This window comes from Cicer arietinum, chromosome 4 (genome assembly GCF_000331145.2).
Source record: "Cicer arietinum cultivar CDC Frontier isolate Library 1 chromosome 4, Cicar.CDCFrontier_v2.0, whole genome shotgun sequence".
Classification (NCBI taxonomy): domain Eukaryota; kingdom Viridiplantae; phylum Streptophyta; class Magnoliopsida; order Fabales; family Fabaceae; genus Cicer; species Cicer arietinum.
This window is the reverse complement of record NC_021163.2, coordinates 17,763,250-17,783,678: the sequence shown is the minus strand read 5'-3', so window position 1 is coordinate 17,783,678 and position 20,429 is coordinate 17,763,250. Positions and strand designations below refer to the sequence as shown.

General features: G+C 32.9%; 4 protein-coding genes across 4 annotated transcripts; 3 read left to right on the top strand and 1 right to left on the bottom strand.

Moving 5' to 3' along the window:
- The first annotated feature begins 1,252 nt into the window (after window positions 1-1,252).
- Window positions 1,253-11,098, top strand: LOC101495002 (ABC transporter B family member 6). Its single transcript, XM_004497250.4, has 12 exons — window positions 1,253-2,076; window positions 3,686-3,740; window positions 3,825-4,000; window positions 4,099-4,299; window positions 5,212-5,471; window positions 5,551-5,861; window positions 5,966-6,186; window positions 6,310-6,650; window positions 6,947-7,734; window positions 8,206-8,447; window positions 8,761-9,474; window positions 9,897-11,098. The coding sequence occupies exons 1-12, from the start codon at window positions 1,711-1,713 to the stop codon at window positions 10,395-10,397; spliced, it is 4,176 nt and encodes a 1,391-aa protein (XP_004497307.1). The 5' UTR covers window positions 1,253-1,710; the 3' UTR covers window positions 10,398-11,098.
- Window positions 11,099-11,421: 323 nt separating this feature from the next.
- On the bottom strand, window positions 11,422-13,330 carry LOC101494683 (photosynthetic NDH subunit of lumenal location 1, chloroplastic). The gene is made up of 8 exons (XM_004497249.4): window positions 13,145-13,330; window positions 12,967-13,063; window positions 12,805-12,888; window positions 12,617-12,690; window positions 12,260-12,382; window positions 12,109-12,180; window positions 11,910-12,006; window positions 11,422-11,605 (listed from the first exon to the last, which is right to left on the bottom strand). The coding sequence occupies exons 1-8, from the start codon at window positions 13,196-13,198 to the stop codon at window positions 11,502-11,504; spliced, it is 705 nt and encodes a 234-aa protein (XP_004497306.1). The 5' UTR covers window positions 13,199-13,330; the 3' UTR covers window positions 11,422-11,501.
- A 660-nt stretch (window positions 13,331-13,990) lies between these two features.
- Window positions 13,991-15,917, top strand: LOC101494375 (aquaporin TIP1-3-like). The gene is made up of 3 exons (XM_004497248.4): window positions 13,991-14,253; window positions 14,757-15,007; window positions 15,414-15,917. The coding sequence occupies exons 1-3, from the start codon at window positions 14,121-14,123 to the stop codon at window positions 15,786-15,788; spliced, it is 759 nt and encodes a 252-aa protein (XP_004497305.1). The 5' UTR covers window positions 13,991-14,120; the 3' UTR covers window positions 15,789-15,917.
- Window positions 15,918-18,135: 2,218 nt separating this feature from the next.
- LOC101494061 (F-box protein At2g39490) lies at window positions 18,136-20,080 on the top strand. The gene is made up of 3 exons (XM_004497247.4): window positions 18,136-19,032; window positions 19,360-19,518; window positions 19,614-20,080. Exons 1-3 carry the CDS (start codon window positions 18,232-18,234, stop codon window positions 19,830-19,832), a joined length of 1,179 nt encoding a protein of 392 aa, XP_004497304.1. The 5' UTR covers window positions 18,136-18,231; the 3' UTR covers window positions 19,833-20,080.
- The last annotated feature ends 349 nt before the right edge of the window (window positions 20,081-20,429 follow it).

The window sequence follows — 20,429 nt, the reverse complement described above, 5'->3', positions numbered from 1 at the left end:
CGGTCACTCATGACCAAAAAACCTCAACTTTATGCTTAGAGGCACATTTTATACTCACACATAATTCATTGTTTGGTTCTATAGAATGTGCAGCAACGGAAACCAACTAGAAGAAAAGTATTTCGAGATTTATCCATCAACTGTTTGGTTCCTTCTGCCAGAGAGAAAAGAAAAACTAGTTTTGGTGGGATCAACATGCATAAGATTTTATGCCCAATAATAATGCGAGAAAAAAGTAGTTTAAAAGATTCAATTTGTTAAAATCATAAAATTACTCTTATTTTTTAAAATTTTCGTGTGCACGTTTTTTTGTTATTTATTTTTATGCCATCACTTATGAATTAATTAAGTTTATATAAAATAAAAATATACAGATATATTATTATATTATATATTTATAAGATATTATATAAATATATATATATATAATATATATTTTAATATAAAGGTATTAATGTTATTGCATAAATACACATTTTTCTTCATTTTCTTTTCACATTCGACTCATGCCAAATAATCATAAAATCACCAAACTTTTTATATATTTTTTACTCAATTTCATTGCAGTAACATTATTTTATTTTATTTTCTTTTACTTTATTTTCTCGTCGAAACACAATATAAAACACATTAGTTCCTTCTCAATATTATTAATTATAAGATGTAAGTAGATTAATATAGTAAAATTAATTGATATTTATAAATGCTTTTAATTTTACTTTATCTTATATACGCTGTTAATATTAAAATGATCCTTCATCCTTCGTGATACTCACAAGATATTAAAAAAGTATTACCAAAAAAAGCATATTAAATAAAATTGTTGGTTACTAGTCTATAGTGAGAAAAATAATAAAATCCAAAAAGAGTAACATTTCAAATCAAACCAGCGTTACAGATGAAAAAAAAAAAAGAGATTGTGAACAGACGAAATGCACTGGCACGACAGAAAGCGTCTCCTATTATTTCCTAACCAATAACCATAACAAACAATCATGCATCTCTTTCCTTCCTTTACTCGCCAAAACTAAAGTGCTCCATTTTTAAATTCATTTATTTCTAATATTAAATTTCATAAATAAAGTAACAATTTAATGAACATTGCTATAAATAAAAAAACATTAGTTAGTCAAAAAACATTAGTTAATCTTTTTATCGAATTAAAATTATAAAACAGCACGCCAACATTTCGCACGTGTGTATCACTGCAACGACTCTTACAAAGGGTCCAAAGGTAATTTGGCGGAACATCATACAGCTGTTCACACAATCAGCAACAGATCGTTGCTCCTGAATTTACGAAAACACCCCTCCTCCATTTTTCCAGCTCTTGCATGCTGTGCTGTGCTGTGCATGTCATCACAGTTTTACACAGCACACGCTCGCTCACCACTTTTCTATTCTTTCCTTCCAAGCCGAAATCCTAACAATCGAAGAAAAGAAAAGAAAATCTAAAAATCAAAGTTGAAGAAGAAGGGGGTTTGGAAATTAGAACAAAACTTGAAAGTTATTAAAACTTAAAAGTTTTACCGTACACCTTTGTTGACCAAGTCAACCCACGCGCCGCCACCTCATAACACAACCACTACGGTGGTGTTCTATACGATGTCGTTTTCCGAAGGCGAAAAGTAGTTAACGCTGCTAAATTGGGGAGAGATCTGATTCAGTTGAGAAAGGTTTTTCAATTTTCGCTGCTCACTGGGATCGGAGATGATGGTTTCGAGGGGGCTTTTCGGGTGGTCCCCACCTCACGTGCAACCTCTAACGCCGGTATCTGAGGTTTCTGAGCCGCCGGAGTCGCCGTCGCCGTACTTGGATTTCGGAGCAGAGACCTCCGCGTCGCAGCAGGTGGAGGCGGAGGAGGAGATGGAAGAGATGGAGGATATTGAGCCGCCACCAGCCGCCGTTCCTTTCTCCCGTCTCTTCGCATGTGCTGACCGATTGGACTGGTTTCTCATGGTAGTTGGCTCCGTCGCCGCCGCTGCTCACGGCACTGCTCTTGTTGTTTACTTGCACTACTTTGCCAAAGTTATTCAGGTTCCTCAGCAGCAGGATCAGTTTCATAGGTTCAAGGAGGTTAGATTTCGTTTCGTTTTTATCAAAAATTCAAAACCAAGTGTTTTCGTTATACCTAGCTTTTTCTTTCTAGGTTTTAATTAGTCTGCGATGGTAAAGTAATCTAAACTGATGTATTAATTTTGTAGTTTTAGTTCTTAGTTGCATTGTTGTGTAGCTTGATGTAGTTGAACAGTTGATTTCTCATGAAATTGAAAACTAGCTGGACTGTTACAGTATGTAACAAATTTACATACATTCATTCCTTGAGCAATTGGAGAGTGATAGTGGAAATTGTTTTGTTGTTCTTCTAGCGTTAGTTAAGTGTTACGAAGATGGAGAATTGGAGAGTGAGGATCCAGAGTGAAGGACTAGGGACGAGGGTGTGATATATGGAACGAAAGAAGCCTGTTTCAACAAGAATTTACCCCTCTTGTTAAACCTGGCTTTTGTGAATTGTGAGTGGATGATTAGATTTAGAACTTGGTTTGTCCACCCGAATCCTGGGAGATTGACGCTGGAGCTAGTCCTTTATTGGTTGGGTATGAGATGTGCAGCTTTTCCCTCTCATCTCATGAGCTTACATATATTTTTCTATAGACTCTCTCAAACCATAGCTTATAGAAGGATGCAAGCACTGGAAACAGCTAGGTTTAGTGTTTCCTGAAGCAATTGAAGTTTCAACGGGGTTAAGCCAAAGGAAGGGCAATTTTCAGAGGCAGAGGATTTAGGTCAGTTCACAAGCTATTTGTGTGTTTGAACAATGAATTTTATCAATCGAGGCTCATTGGATCAATCAGGGTCTTTGACAGGATGGGTTTTTGTTGCAAAGTCTAACAATAGCTGAGAAGCAAAATGAAAGAAACCTAAGCATAACCCTAGAGTTTGATTGCATCACACAAGTACACTACATAGAAGACAGCAATTTTGCTGCCTTTATTCATAATGCTGATAATTTGTTTCTATTTTTGGATTATAAAAAGGTAATCGTTGTATGAAGGAGAAAAACATTAATACTTTTTCAATAGGACTCCTACATCTTATCCTACAAGGGTAGAGAAGTCCTAATACAATAAGGATTTGATTTCTACTATTACTGAGAAATATATCAAATTAAGCTTCTATATCAGCTAAATATCAAGCCCAGCCGGAATTCAACCTAACATCGCAGACAAAAATTTCCAAAATAGACCTTGGTAAAAAAAAAAAATTGTAATTATGACCAGATATGGCTTTGGAATATTATAATCATTGTCGTATCTCTATTAATCCCTAATATTGGATTGAGACAATCTTATCTTTAAACATTGGCTTCAATGGTGCTAGTGGGTTTTTCATCATACTTGTACTAAATGTTTCACAAACATAGAACTCAACTGTTGTGTGCAGCTGCACAGACAGCCATTATGTCGAAGGAAAATAGCGACATAACATAGTTAAATATGGTTTGACCTACGACGAACTACAGGTTATTTTTTAAAACCAGGTTCATGGTCAAGTGGTTAATTTAGTAATCAAACTGGATGCCATTATGGCTACAATTAAATTATTCTGCAGGACACATTGTTTGTGAATCAGATGTTAAAAATTGACTTATGCTTACTTACCCTTGCTGCTGTTTCTTTTGCAGCTTGCTTTGACCATGGTTTATATTGCTGGTGGTGTTTTTGTTGCTGGTTGGATTGGTAAGCTAATAATGAATAATGCATCTTTATTAGATGTTGGACCTAAGTTTACTGCAGTACTGATTTTTCTTTCTTTTTCGATAGAGGTTTCATGTTGGATTCTTACCGGAGAACGGCAGACAGCTGTTATCAGATCAAAATATGTTCGGGTATTACTTAACCAAGATATGAGTTTCTTTGACACTTATGGGAATAATGGAGACATTGTGAGTCAAGTATTGAGTGATGTACTGCTCATTCAGTCTGCTCTCAGTGAAAAGGTATGTTTTACTCTTTGCAAATTTATTATTATTATTTGTGGTTAATATCTCAACACATGCATCTCAGACAATGTGTTTATTGACTTTTAATGATACAGGTTGGGAATTATATTCATAATATGGCTACATTCATCAGTGGTCTTGTTATTGCTTTTGTCAATTGTTGGCAGATTGCATTGATAACATTAGCTACAGGTCCATTTATTGTTGCTGCTGGAGGAATATCAAATATATTCCTTCATAGGCTTGCAGAGAATATCCAAGATGCATATGCCGAAGCAGCCAGCATTGCTGAACAGGTTACTTATTGCTTGATTTTTTATTCATTATTGCATTCAACCAATGATATGCTTGATATTACCTACATTCTATATATCATTCCACTGGTGGATTTTGATTTTAATATGTACTGAAAGAAAGTATTAAATCGGTTTGAAAGTCTTTCATATCATGTATGTGGTTCTGTGTTTTTCCTAATATTACTCATGCTTTAAGGGTAGTGCATTTTGTGACCGGGCATCTAAAGGGAAGTTTTGCAAGAAGCCTTTGATAGAATATGATATCATCTTTTCTATACCATGTTATGGAAATAGACTTGCTTGACATAGCTCTTACTGAGATGGCATCAAATTTTTGAGAGAAAAGGATAATTTAGTTCCTTTAAATTGGGAGAGAAAAACAATGTTAGAATCCATGAAATGAGATGTATTAAAAAAAATGCTTCAAGATTTGCGCTAGTAAGTTTCTGCTTGTAATTATGAATAGATAATGTTCTCCCAACATTCCTTTTTACACACCGATGACCCATTTATGGTGAAAGAGGGGCGAATTTCTCTCCTACTTTTTAGCATAAATGGGAGGGTACATTGTAGGGTTAGGTGTAAGGAAAAGGGTATTGAAAAAGAGTGCTCTTATTAAGTTGTCACAAAGACATAGGTTAAATTAATATCTTGGGCTGATGCTTCTATTTGTCTACATGCTTCATTGAATCCATAGTTAGTTTATATATATGGAATAGTTTTGAGGTTTACTCTATGGTTGGAAGGAAATACATTTATTTAATTGTAAGATTGAAGATGTTGCACTTTGATCTTAGTTTTTTCCTTTATATTTTGACTTTGGTGAAGTGGAAATAATGATGAAGTTCTCATTATTTGGTGAATCATTCAAGGGCAGTTGGTTTTGAGTGTGAATTATTTCTTGTGATGCAGGCAGTTTCCTATATACGGACCTTGTGTGCATTTACAAATGAAACATTGGCTAAGTATTCATATGCAACGTCACTTCAAGCTACTCTTAGATATGGTATATTAATAAGTCTTGTTCAAGGGCTTGGTCTTGGATTTACGTATGGGCTTGCAATATGTTCTTGTGCATTACAACTCTGGGTCGGAAGGTTCTTGGTTATACACGGAAAAGCTCACGGTGGGGAAATTGTAACAGCTATGTTTGCGGTGATTCTAAGTGGCTTGTAAGCACCATTCCCATCTTTCTATCTTTTCTTATTTATTTTATTATATTTTGCTTACCGTTTTTGTTACTTGATTAAGGGGATTGAACCAAGCGGCAACCAATTTCTACTCTTTTGATCAAGGGCGAATAGCTGCTTATAGACTATTTGAGATGATAAGCCGGTCATCCTCATCCTTTAATCATGACGGAAGTGCTCCCGTGTCTGTGCAAGGAAATATAGAGTTTCGGAACGTTTACTTCAGTTATCTTTCTCGCCCTGAAATCCCTATCTTAAGTGGATTTTATCTCACAGTTCCTGCTAAGAAAACTGTGGCACTTGTTGGCAGAAATGGATCTGGAAAAAGTAGTATTATTCCACTCATGGAGCGGTTTTATGATCCAACATTAGGTAATTGTTTTCCCCTTCATAGTGCATATTCGTGCTATCTCTTTCAGATCACTCTATAGGGTCATTTCATATTTTTAAATTGATTTATCAATCTGTGGTTTCAGGAGAAGTTCTTTTAGATGGTGAAAACATCAAGAATTTGAAACTGGAATGGTTGAGGAGCCAAATAGGACTGGTCACCCAGGAACCTGCTTTGCTCAGTTTGAGTATAAGAGACAACATTGCATATGGGAGGGATACCACCATGGATCAAATTGAAGAGGCTGCTAAAATAGCTCATGCACATACCTTTATCAGTTCATTAGATGAAGGATATGATACACAGGTGAAGCTTGATTGACCTGATCAAATAAAGCCTATGATTCTGTGTTTTGGTTTGTATTTTCAATTTTTTTCCTTTCCAGTGTGATTCTCATTGTACTTCCAAAACTGGACTTCTGTATTTCAGATTGGCAGGGCTGGTTTAACTTTGACAGAAGAACAGAAAATAAAGCTTTCTATTGCAAGAGCTGTGCTTCTAAATCCATCCATTCTCCTGCTTGATGAGGTTACTGGCGGACTTGATTTTGAGGCCGAGAGGTCTGTTCAGGAAGCTCTTGATCTCCTTATGCTGGGACGCTCAACAATAATAATTGCTCGAAGGCTTAGTCTTATAAAGAATGCTGATTATATAGCAGTTATGGAGGAAGGCCAACTTGTTGAAATGGGTACTCACGATGAACTATTGACCCTGGGTGGCTTATATGCAGAGCTTCTTCGATGTGAAGAGGCTACTAAACTTCCAAAGAGGTCTAATACTGCATGCAATCATGATTCTGCTTTTGCTGTGCACTATTGTTTCTGTTTATGCAAAAATATAACACTGCTCGTTCTAGAAACATAGATATTGTGATAGTGGAAAGCTGGAAGCGACATTTGTGATAAGAATGATTTTATATAATTACAAATGAATAATCATTATGCTATTTTTTGTTCATCTAAATATCATGTAACTACCAATTTTAATATTTAGCGTGTTCTGAATAATTTCTGAGATTTCAATAGTGGTGTTGAAAATCACTTTGTATTTGTTTATTATCACCCAGGATGCCTGCTCGCAACTACAAGAAGACTGCAGCTTTCCAAATTGAGAAAGATTCTTCAGAAAGTCATAGCTGCAAAGAACCATCCTCTCCTAGAATGATGAAGTCACCCTCTCTTCAAAGAATTTCTGCTGTATTTCGGCCTTCGGATGGCTTCTTTAACTTACAAGAATCACCACAAGTTCAGAGTCCACCACCTGAGAAGATGATGGAAAACGGCCAGTCTTTGGATTTAACAGAGAAAGAGCCATCAATAAAAAGGCAGGATAGCTTCGAAATGAGACTACCCAAGTTACCCAAGATTGACGTTCAGTCAGTGCATCGACAGACATCGAATGGTTCTGATCCAGAGTCCCCTGTTTCACCTCTTTTAACATCTGATCCTAAAAATGAACGCTCTCATTCACAAACATTCAGCAGACCAGATAGTTATTCTGATGAATTTTCAATGAAAATGAAGGAAACAAAGGATGCACAGCATCGAGATCAACCCTCATTTTGGAGACTGGCAGAGCTTAGTTTTGCAGAGTGGCTTTATGCTGTGTTAGGAAGCATAGGTGCTGCAATATTTGGTGCGTTCAATCCCCTTCTTGCTTATGTTATTGGCCTGGTGGTGACAACTTACTATAGAATTGATGGAACTCATCATTTGCGGGGGGAGATAGACAAGTGGTGCTTGATCATTGCCTGCATGGGTATTGTGACAGTTGTTGCCAACTTTTTACAGCATTTCTACTTTGGCATAATGGGGGAGAAAATGACTGAAAGAGTTCGGAGAATGATGTTCTCAGGTGCACATTTATATTTTGTAGAATCTCCAGTAACCACCCTTATATATTAAATTTGAATTCTGATTCTCACCTCTCTTGACGTCATGTCATCTTCATGTTCTAGCACAGTTAATCAAATCAGTTGTTTGTTTATCTTATATAAAATCATAGTTAACTATTCAATCAAATGACATAATTACTTAATTTATTTAATTAATCTTAACATTTTGGGATGAACACTGAATATAATAGAGTCATTGTAAGTAATTATTAAAATATTAAATCTTATTATTATTTACTTTTATATTTAAAGTTATTTTTATTATTATGAAAATAATTTTTATCAGTCAAGTTAAACTTTTAATATATGTTTTAATGTGATTTGTTATATTTGATGAAATTGTCCGAGCATTGCACAAGATACTAGTTAGTTTTCTGTAGAGCAATTTGGACTTCTGAGCCTTACCTAAATCTGTTTTAACAACATGGCAGCCATGCTACGTAATGAAATTGGATGGTACGATGAAGAGGAAAACAGTGCCGACAATTTATCCATGCGTTTGGCCAATGATGCTACTTTTGTGCGAGCTGCTTTCAGTAACCGACTTTCCATATTTATACAGGACAGTGCTGCAGTTATTGTTGCTTTTCTCATTGGTGTTTTGCTGCACTGGAGAATAGCTCTTGTGGCTTTAGCAACACTTCCGGTTCTCTGTGTTTCTGCTATTGCCCAGGTATGCATCTGCTCTTTCGGTTTGGCCATGTAATATCCTCTGGTGGTTGGGTTGAACTTTTATTTCTGTTTCATGTTCTCTCAGTTTGTGTTAATTATTCCTCTAGCAAAGTTCAGTGATTTTGAAATTCATTTTCATTTACGGAAATTCTCATTTATGTTGATCTGTGTTCATTGTTTAATTTCAATCCCTAAAATCTATTGGACCTGCTGTCACTAAATCTATTTAATATATATTTTAATTTATTTGTTGATTTGCTTTTATCATCATTGCATTATGCACGTGCTAAAGGCAGCTTCCTTGAATGTTGCAGAAATTGTGGCTTGCTGGTTTTTCAAGGGGCATACAGGAAATGCACCGAAAGGCATCTTTGGTTCTTGAAGATGCAGTTAGAAATATTTACACTGTTGTTGCATTTTGTGCTGGTAATAAGGTAATGGAACTCTACAGGCTGCAGTTAAACAAAATATTTATGCAGAGCTTTCTTCACGGATTGGCCATTGGTTTTGCATTTGGCTTTTCACAGTTTCTACTTTTTGCTTGTAATGCCCTTCTACTCTGGTACACCGCAATATGTATAAAAAAGAGTTATGTAGATGCACCTACTGCCCTCAAGGAGTACATGGTTTTCTCATTTGCTACATTTGCACTTGTGGAGCCTTTTGGATTGGCTCCTTACATACTCAAGCGACGTAAATCTCTTATTTCAGTGTTTGAAATTATAGATCGTGTGCCTAAAATTGATCCTGATGAAAACTCAGCCTTGAAGCCACCAAATGTATATGGAAGCATTGAGTTGAAAAATGTTGATTTTTGTTATCCTACTCGGCCAGAAGTGTTGGTATTAAGCAATTTCAGTCTCAAAGTCAGTGGGGGGCAAACAATTGCCGTTGTAGGAGTTTCAGGGTCGGGAAAGAGGACTATAATATCTTTGATGGAGAGATATTATGATCCAGTTGCTGGCCAAGTTTTATTGGATGGGAGGGATTTAAAACTATATAATCTGAAATGGCTTAGGAGCCACCTTGTTTTGTCTTACGAGAAAGAAACGTAGACTTTTTTTGTCAAAGCGCTATTAAATTAGTTAATTTTTTAAAATCTCTTAGACAATTTGAATGCGTTGTTTGATCAAAATATACATTAGGATTGATCAAAGAGAGAACATTGGAGATGCGATAAGAAATTTTCATTAAATTAAATACTTTGATGGTTGACGAAGCACAAACTAATGAATCCGAAAGGAACAATATATAGAGTTATAAAATAAATAAAATCTAAATGAGTTGTGATATTTCTTTAGAAGAGTTGACATAATATAGAAAATAATGCATAAAATAAGGTATTTGATTACGAATTATCATCAGTAAGAATTACATAATAGTAGTATTCTTCTTTTGTTTATCAAATTTCTCTCATAATAAATTACTTATTATAATTTGATTTTAAAAGGAACCAATTATCTTCTCCACAACCATTAGGGAAAACATCATATATGCCAGACATAATGCCAGTGAAGCTGAAATGAAAGAGGCTGCAAGAATAGCAAATGCTCATCATTTCATTAGTAGCCTGCCTCATGGTTATGACACTCATGTTGGAATGAGAGGTGTTGACTTAACTCCAGGACAGAAACAGAGAATTGCAATTGCTAGGGTAGTGCTGAAAAATGCACCTATCTTGTTGTTAGATGAAGCTAGCTCATCAATTGAATCAGAGTCAAGCCGGGTTGTGCAAGAGGCTCTAGATACTCTAGTAATGGGAAACAAGACCACTATTTTAATAGCTCACAGGGCTGCCATGATGAGGCATGTGGACAACATAGTCGTACTTAACGGAGGACGGATAGTGGAAGAGGGAACCCATGATTCATTGGTGGCTAAGAATGGTTTGTATGTTCGATTAATGCAACCTCATTTTGGTAAGGCTTTGCGTCCGCATCGGCTTATTTAGAGTGGGACTAAATGATGTGAGTAATTGCAACTAATATTGGTTCTTGAGAATTGTTTCATGTCCTGCTTGAGTTGAATCACCGATGATTGCCGCACTTGATGAAAAATTTAAATATCAGGTGGTTCGGTATGACAAGAATAGGAATGATGAAGCTTGGGTTACCACTTGGCATTGATAGGCATAGGAAGAGGATATTGTAGCAGGAACAATATAGATCTAAAGATAGGAATTTGGAGTTTGGTTGGTTTGAGGATTTGGGTTGTGTATGCTGAATTCTTTTGGAGACAAGCAGTTTAGACTTTAGACTAAAGCTTTTGTCCCCATGGTATATTCATTTGTTTTACAAAGGCAAGAAGGTGATATCAAAACAAATTCAGCTATTGTGACTCTTCTACTGGACTTCCTTTTACTCAACATCTCTCAAGTGTGGATGATGAAATCATGAACCTATTCATTAATGTATTTTTTTGTACTTGTGAAAATTATTGAAAATACAGTTCAAGAGTTGTAACCCCTGTACATAATTAGCTATAGTTTAGAGGCATTGCATCCAATGCTTGAATTACAAGAGTCACAAGTTTTTTTCTTTTGGTGGGGTTCGGGGTCTTTTGTAATAGATGCAATTTTCCACGTGTATTTTGCCGAAAACAAACTCTTAAATTTTGTTTTATTTATTTGATACAATATTTTGTTTTGTTTTAGTAAGTTTCAATTTTGTTCTGAACTTATCTACTTTAACAGACGAAAGTAAGAGAAGAGAATCACACTGCCTTATCTTAGTAAGAAATGGGAGCTTTACAAAGCAGTAATGACCTGCTTCACTTTCAATTCTGTTTTGTTAGCAGATATTAAGTTTTCTTTTAGTGTTAGCACACGATTATGTAGGCAACCTTCTGAATTTCTCATTGATTGTTAAAGTTTATTATATGCACATGCATGTATGTGTCAATGTGGACGATCTTTGTATGCACTACAGAATCCGAAAGAATTTTTTTCTTCTATTTGTATGACATAGATGATATCATTCACGCAAAAATTTATATTTATTTCAATCTTTAAATGTAGTGGGCAAACTGGAACATTTCTTGCATGATCTTGTAACATTCAAATGTCAATGAGCCTAAAGGAGTCTGCAACCACTTTAAGCTGATTCCGTACTCTTTTCCATCGCCTTTCATTGGCTCCCACAATTAATGTGTAGAACCTTCCTGTACAAAGTGCAGGTTATTAGTTTGCATTAAGAGTTAAGACCATGACACCATGCCATTGCATAGAACCAACTTCAATTGCCTGTCTTCTATCATATATTACGATTATTATTTGAAATCTAGCATTATTATATTAATGAGATTTTGATTACATTGAGAACTCCTGCAGTTGTATGTTAGCATTGGTATCTGTTTTTATGCCATTGAAGTCACATAATTTTGAAGAAATTGGCTTTGTTTGAATAATTAGTCTTCTCAAAGTTATTTTTCTATATGGAGATTCTTGAGATGGTAGATTACTTACCATTTCCTATGGCAATTGTTGCAAAGGAGGCACTAGAGTAATTTGCTGATGTAAGTACATATTCAATTGTATAGTAATGTTTTCCGTCTATTTCCCGCTGCATTCAGAATTCAGAAATGGTTGCTTGTCAATTCACATCGGCCATTAAGACATTGTCTTGACAAAAACAAATTGGAGAAGAAATAAAATGAGAAGAAACCTCCTGCATGTCATATATTGTTGGTCTTTGGTTTGGTGCAGCATATCTATGTTTCACCAAATCAGATAGAACCTGCTTAAAATACAAACTGGTTAAGTATAACTATGAATTAGACTCCATAATATTAGGACATAATCTACATCATAATCACCTCTTCCTTTGGACCCAAATCTCGGATATCTGTCTTCTCAGTTGGTAGGAATCTCACCCTTACATTTTGTAACTGTAAATATCTGTCTTTGAATGCAGAATCATGAGCCCTGAAGTCAAATTCCTATTGGAAAAAAACTCAAGTTTTATATTGAAAAGAGATAAGATCTGAATAGACTGACACCTCAACTCACAGGCTGATTTTATAAAAATGAATTAGACTTAATATAAAAACATAATATGATATCAGAGCTTATCGATCCAAGATAATAGGCCCAACATAAAAACTTAATAAAATTGATATAAAATTATGTGGTTCTTGAAACTACTATTTTGTGAGATCAGTTATGATTTTTACCTTCCAATCTGAAGGATAAACATAAGAATACCCGTCCGAATAGTCCACAAAAGCTCGATATCTGTCTGGTATTTCTACACAATAAAGACTAATTGAATTTCAAAATTTCAGAAGAATGTGACTCCTCTAAGTACTACATATATATGAACAAAAATGTGACCACCAGGTTTAAGTATGATTATGAATACCTTCAGCAAAGAGTAAATTTGTTGGTTGCAAATTTGCTGTTAATGCTCCTATACCAAACAGTAGCAGTCTTCTCTGACAGTGTCCTAATAATTAAAAAGAAAAACTAGAAAATGATACAATTTTCTGTGAATGCAAGCTGTATTTTCAGTTTAGACTCTTACTTTCTGTACTGGAAGTTGTTTCCATTGCACATGAGACATTGTTAGATGATGAAGTTGCAGTATCCCGAAGCAAATGATTTGAATGTGGCAAGTTTAGCTACAACAGTTCACAGTTAAGTACATGAGATGTATATATTATAAAAGAACATGGAAAAGGAAAGTAAAATGATGAACGCACCTTATGAGATAAGAATGGTGAAGTCCATGTTAAAGAGCAGGAAGAAAGTACCATAGTGGAGAATGGTTTAGAGCTTCAGTTATGAGATGGAATAAAATACTAGAGATATAGTAAGTAGAATTCAGACCTTGTGATGTGGCTAGGAGGAGCTTGTTTGTGGTCATCATGTGACAATGAAACATGTTTTTTTCTCCTTTTTCTTCTATTATTTGCCATTTAATTGGATAATGCCATTTTGTTCATTCTGCTTTTTCTTTTTGGGGTCTTAAAATATTTATTTTTCACTCCAAAGTTGTCAGCTAAAGAGTTGAGACAAATTGGGCCAAGCCCAGCATAGTATTGAGGCCTAAGTCTTTTTTTACGGAAATTTCTTTTAACACCACCTACATACATCTTAGAAAGTATACTTTCCGACATAAATACAGTTTATTTTTCTATCTAGAAATATATTTTTAGACACAAATATAGTTCTGTAGAAATATAGAAGAATAAAGGTACTAGTTTGTTTTTTCCATTGGTCAATTTTACTAAGAAAAATCCTCCAAAATCCATTAGTAAATAGTGTGCAATTAATTTGTGCATATACTTATCTTCAAATAAGTTTGTCCAATTTATGTCTATTATTTGTAATGATGTTTCATTGTTGATTTGAAGGACATCATGGTCGGTCAATTGTTGTAATGAAAACCTTGTGGAATAACATAACATAACATGTACATACCACGAAGTTCAGCCTTTGACCTACCATGCAGTTGATTCCACATCACAGCCACAAAATAAATGCCAAATATAGAAATCCAGTGACACTGTTGTAGGCTGCATAACCTGATTCTATTACATATTCAATTACACCGTAGACCGTTTCTTCAGCCTTTAATTTTGTTATTTAAACACTAAATAGTTAGCTCTCACACTTAATCTTCACTCTTAACAAAAATTTAATAAAACTTTCTATTTCTGTATGTTAATTAATTAAATGGCGATATACAGAATAGCAATTGGATCGCCTAGAGAGGCTAGCAATCCAGCTGCCATTAGAGCAGCTTTTGCAGAGTTCTTCTCTATGCTCATTTTTGTTTTTGCTGGTCAAGGCTCTGGAATGGCTTACAGTTAGTACTTATATCTAAATTACTTTTGTTACTAACTCTTTTTAATTAAAGTTAAATTCGTGTAGTTCTTACCATTTTAGAAATAAATCTCACCTGAAGTTATGAGATCTACAGTAATTTCATTAGGAAAAAAATGAGAGTTATTAGATAGTTTTATTGCAAGCACTTCTCTATTTTCATTCACATAAAAGTGTTTCAGAAAATTATTTTTGTCTCTTTAGCCGATAAAATTGCCACTTTTGTTAATTTTTGTTACACTTAAATAAGTTATGTGAATTCATGTAATCTATTTTATGTGATTAATTAAGTTCATGTTATGTGAATTCGGTTCACGCAACTTATTTAGATGTAATTAAAAAAAAAATATGAATGAAACAAACATGTAAAATTGACATTACATTACAAAAATTTGTAACAAAAATTATTATTATTATTTTCCTCCTCTAATGGTTAGTATTGTTGAGAATGTTAAGATAGTTGTTGTTGTTTGTTTATTGTGGCAGGCAAACTTACAAACAATGGAGCTGCAACTCCTGAAGGTCTCATAGTTGCATCATTATCTCATGCATTTGGGTTGTTTGTTGCTGTTTCTGTTGGGGCAAACATTTCTGGTGGTCATGTCAACCCTGCAGTCACATTTGGTGCTTTCATTGGTGGAAATATAACCTTCTTGAGAAGTATTTTGTATTGGATTGCTCAGTTACTTGGTTCAGTTGCTGCTTGCATTATTCTCAATTCTTGCACCGGTGGAATGGTAACTAAATAAATTTACAAATACATTCTTTACCTATAAAGCATCATAAAAAACACATATACCGATACAATATTGATATTGACGTGTAATTGAATGTAATTATATATGTCTATGTAATATTTAGATAAAATTCCTCTAAAATAAGCTATTTACTATAGAGGGTAAAATAAGTAATATCAGTCCTTGATATTATTTACACATGTATAACAAATAAATCATAAATTGTTAGAATATCAACCATTAAATTTCTCATTTTAGATGAACTAGATCATTCATAAGACACGTGTCTAAGACTAAATACACCTTAGATTTGAGTGTAGCTACATAGTTATTCACCTCAAAAATAAATTAGTAACCCTGATGCCATGATTGAATATTAATAATTTTGTGTACATTATATATGCAGGAAACATCAGCTTTCTCTCTATCCTCAGGTGTGTCTGTGTGGAATGCATTAGTATTTGAGATTGTGATGACATTTGGATTGGTATATACAGTGTATGCAACAGCAATAGACCCAAAGAAAGGGAATTTGGGTGTTGTAGCTCCATTAGCAATTGGTTGTGTTGTTGGTGCTAATATATTGGTTGGTGGTGTTTTTGATGGTGCATCCATGAACCCAGCTGTGTCCTTTGGGCCTGCTGTTGTTAGTGGGGTATGGACTCATCATTGGGTCTATTGGGTTGGCCCATTTATTGGTTCAGCCACTGCTGCTATTCTCTATGATAATATCTTTATTGGTGATGATGCTCATCAACCCCTTTCAAATAGTGACTTCTAGATTTATTTTTATTTTTCTTCTTTTTTTATTCGATGTAATTTGGTCCTCTTCATGTTGAGGAGTGAATAAATCAATCAATGTAGCTTTTGTGTCAAATGTCTGTAGCAACATTAACAAATTATTTTTGTTCCCTTTTAACTTTCTTAAATTTTATCTGAAACAAATTTTAATTAGATTTTGTTTATTTCTTAAATGAATTTTAAATTACTAGTCTTTTACTTACAAAACAATTATAATTTTGTAATTATATTGTAAATGTTAATCCAAATTGGATATACATATACAGGCAAAATTTGAATCTCCCTATTCTTGTCTAAATTATACAAACATATTATTTTCAAACTTAATAATCAATGAATTAAGATACATTATATGTTTAAACATGCATTTTGGTGTCATGTTTTCATGTGTGTACCATGCCCTGAGTGACCATGTGGCACAAGAAGATTAATTAATGCTAAACTAGTCCACATAGAGAGGTTCTTCTTCAGGACCAAGTCAAAAACAAAAAGACAAGATGGATCATACAAACAGTTATTGTATTAGAAAAAGGAAATGTGGCACTACTAGCAATTCTTGTTGCACTTGGAATTCAAGAGGAATTAACAGGAGTAGCTAGAGTTATGAAATTAAAAATAAAAATAAAAAAGTTTGTTATTGGCCTATTGGGTAATTACAAAATTTGAGCATATTTTCAAGTAAATTTTTTGGGATCATTTTAACGACGTATACAATAAAAAAAAAATAAGTATGTTATCCAATAATTCATAGATTAAAATTTAGACAACAAATTATAATTAATGAGTTTATTCGTACAAATGACATTTTTCTTGACTTCACTATAATGTTAATTTGGTTGACGTTATTTGATTTTCCCAGAGCTATCAAGAAAGTCATTGGTACAAAATATTGAACCATCGAAAGATTTTTATAAATGCACTAAGAATGAAGCAAATATATGATATTTATCAGGACTTTTTATTTAATAATAATAATAATTCAGGATTCAACCTAAGACAAATATATATATGGAGTATTTTACATGTTTTATCCCAAAATTTCTGTCGTACATTACGTCACTTTGGTTAATATTAAGAGTGCCTCGCCGGTTTGAATCGTCCACTTTCTTGAAATTTATGAAATCTGATTATTGATATGCCCGAATTTGTTTGGAATTGGTCTCATTTGACCATGTCTCTTCTAAATTATTTGATTAAAGTCGCTTCAAATACACATGTTTCAGACCGCATGTACAATATTTATTTATTTTTTTATAAATATATATTGATCCAAACTAGTAGATGAGAAAATTAGTTTTAGAGGTCTTCATGATTCAAAAACTAAGTTGCATTGATTTATGGTTCAGTTATTGGAAATTATTTTTAAATCAAATTTAGTATATAATTATTTTAAAATTAATTTAATATTTTGAATATATTTTTAGTTAAAATCAATTTAAAAATAGTTATTCAAAAAAATAATTTTGAAATTTTTTTTATAAAAAATGTTTAATTTTTTTCGAGAAAAATAAATGTAAAAGTTTTTCACTAAAATTGATTTTTTTTAAAATAATTTTGAAATTCTTTTGGCAAAAATTTTTCAATTTTTTTGAGAAAAAAAAAATAGATATACAAAGTTTTTCGATAAAAAAAATTAAGAAAAAAGTTTTGATTTTTTTTTTTTTTTGAAAAAAAATCAAAAAAGTTTGAACGGAAAAAAATATCTTCTATTTTTCTTAAAAAATGTTCAAGAGAAAAAAAAGTTTTGATATTTCTTATGTTCTTTTTTGAGAAAAATAAATTTAAAAATATTATAAAAAAATCTTAATTGAGGTTAAAAAAATTTTAAAATTGTTAAACTAATTTTAAAATTAACTTTTGTTAACTCAATTTTAAATATGTGGTTCAATTTATAAACTATTTAAATGATTTAGGTTTCTATAATACATTGCAATCCAATTTATCAATATAATTCATTTAATAAGAAGTTATTTTATATCTAACAAATGTGTGAATTCAACTTTCACTATTTGGCTCTCATGAGTTATCCGATCTAATTCATATTTTTTTTTATAAAAAAATCATGTTTATATTTACTATTGTTTTTTATTTTTACCTTTCCACTCTAAAAATATTTATCGAAAAACCTCATCTCTTGGAAAATGTTAGTGTACTCTCAAAGATCTCATCAACATCATGACTGATAAATAAATAGAAAAAATGATTGATATATATGATATATTAATGATTATTGAAATATAGCGAATAAAATTAAATAGAGTTGTGGAAATAAACCAAAGACCAACAACATATATAGACCGGAGGGTGGAACATGTGCATACAAATAAGCAGAATATATGTATAAATAATATCCACAAGTTACATAACACAAAGTAGACCAACATAAACTTTTTAATTTTCATCTCTGAAACATTAGAGGTTCCATGGAAGAGATTGTAGAGAATCAATTTAGCAATTTGCCAGATGAAATTCTTGGCTGCATAGTATCTTTTTTACCATATGAATATGCTCTTGAAACCAGCCTCATATCTACTAGGTGGAGAGACTTGTGGAACCAAGTTCTTGTTTCACATGGAACTATTGAACAAATCACTGATGTTTTTGCTGAATTTCTAACCAATTTTGATGAGTTTGATCCATTAAAGCGACCGCGCAAGCTTCGATTTCACTTTGCTAATGACAATGAACTCTTTGCAGCTATAGCAACTAATAGTAAGCTTCTTATTGATTTCTCTTATGGGAACAAAAAACTTGAAAGGAAATATGAACTACAGTTCAATCTCAATAAGCAACACTTCACCTACCATTCTGTTTACCCAACTTTCTTAGTCAAAACACTTAATTTGAAGTCAATAAGCTATTTGACAAGTGAAGTAGCTTCATCCATTGTTTCAAATTTGGAGCATCTTGAGAAGTTGGTGATCAGTGAGTGTTGTGGATTGCAATCTTTGTTCATTGAGGCTGAAAACAAGCTTCAAATGTTAACAATCTTAGATTGCTTGCAGTTGAAGTCACTTCATCTTAGAACTTCAAAACTTAAATCATTTCGATATCGTGGACCTCTTCCTCGGATTTGGCCAGAATCTCATTTCAACTTGCGTGATGCCAACCTTGATTTTAGACAAGGACTAAGCTGCAGTGACTTGAGAGCTCAAGATTTTGATGAAACATTGTTAACCATAAAGAATTCTGAAGTTCTTTCTTTGTGTGAATGGACTTTTGAGGTATGTTTTTTCGATATCGCATTTTGTTTTGTATTTCTCTCTTTTCATTTTTCGCTTAGGCATCCGTGCAAATGCACAAATATCTTACTAGTATTAAAATAAAATTAACACCCCTTTACATATTTATTACAATTCAAGATAAAAATCATAAAATGGGAGAAAAATATATTAAATAATAAGAGAATTGTTCAATTTCATCGAAATGATACAAGATTTATATAACTAGTTAATATAACTAACTAACTATTGTTTTAATAATATTTACAAAAAATTGGTTTCGCGTGCTCAAAACTATCACTATATAACTCCAAAAGGGTTTTCTTGTAGGCACTAATATGGCCATCAATTTGTCCTTCAAGTGGAAGCTTTATATTCTATAAATTAAGAGAGCTATGGTGGATTGATAACCATGAGAATGAAAACAACATCAACGCCTTATTCTCCTTCTTGAAATTATGCCCTGCCTTGGAGCAACTTTTTGTAATGGTAGGATTATTCATACTTACTAATAACTGATTATCTTGTTTTGCTAAAAATGTGTTGTAATGTTTCTGATATTTGTATCACTTTATTGGATGCAGATTGATCCTAAATGTTATCCTGCTCCTTGGTCCAATTCAGGATTAATGCAAGCAACTAAAAATACAGAATTGAAGCATCTAAAATTAATAAAATTTATGGGATTCACAAATCCAATGGATGAAATCTTAGTGGCAAAAAAATTGATTGAACTAGTCAAGGGAAAGCCTCCAAAGATAGAGATATCAGATGGGAAATATTTGGATGTAGTCTTTACATAATGATTTTTTATATGTATTTATATCTAAAAGAAGGAAGAATGATATACACAAGTTATTTCCTAAGCCTGCTGGCCTAGTGCTATCACTTCTTCTCTCATTTGTAGGTCTTGTTTTGTTTCTTTTCTTTTTGGCCGTCTTGAGCCCTACACATACACACACTTGACCCTACACACTCATATAGTCTTCTTGGAAAAGTATTGTAAATTTTGAGTATATGTTAAAATTTTAAATATATTGCGTTTCATACATGATAAGTGAGAAATATAGAAATATATACTTTTAGTACAAAGATATTATATAAAATAAATCTAGTAAGATTTTTCTTGGTTTGATATGTTACTCCCTTCATTTCATACCTTTATAGTTTAAAGTATTTGAACATAAATAAAGAAGTTTAATTTATTTATTTTTTAATCAAAAGTGTAATTTTTTATATATGTATCAAATGCCTTTACATTTATCTCTGTTGTTACACAAATTCACATTTTTCAATATAAAAACTATACATACTCCGCAAGAAACAATCTCATAGTATTTTAGAGAAATTATACATATTCTTAAAAGTGTATTTTCGAATAATATATTATATCTAAAAAT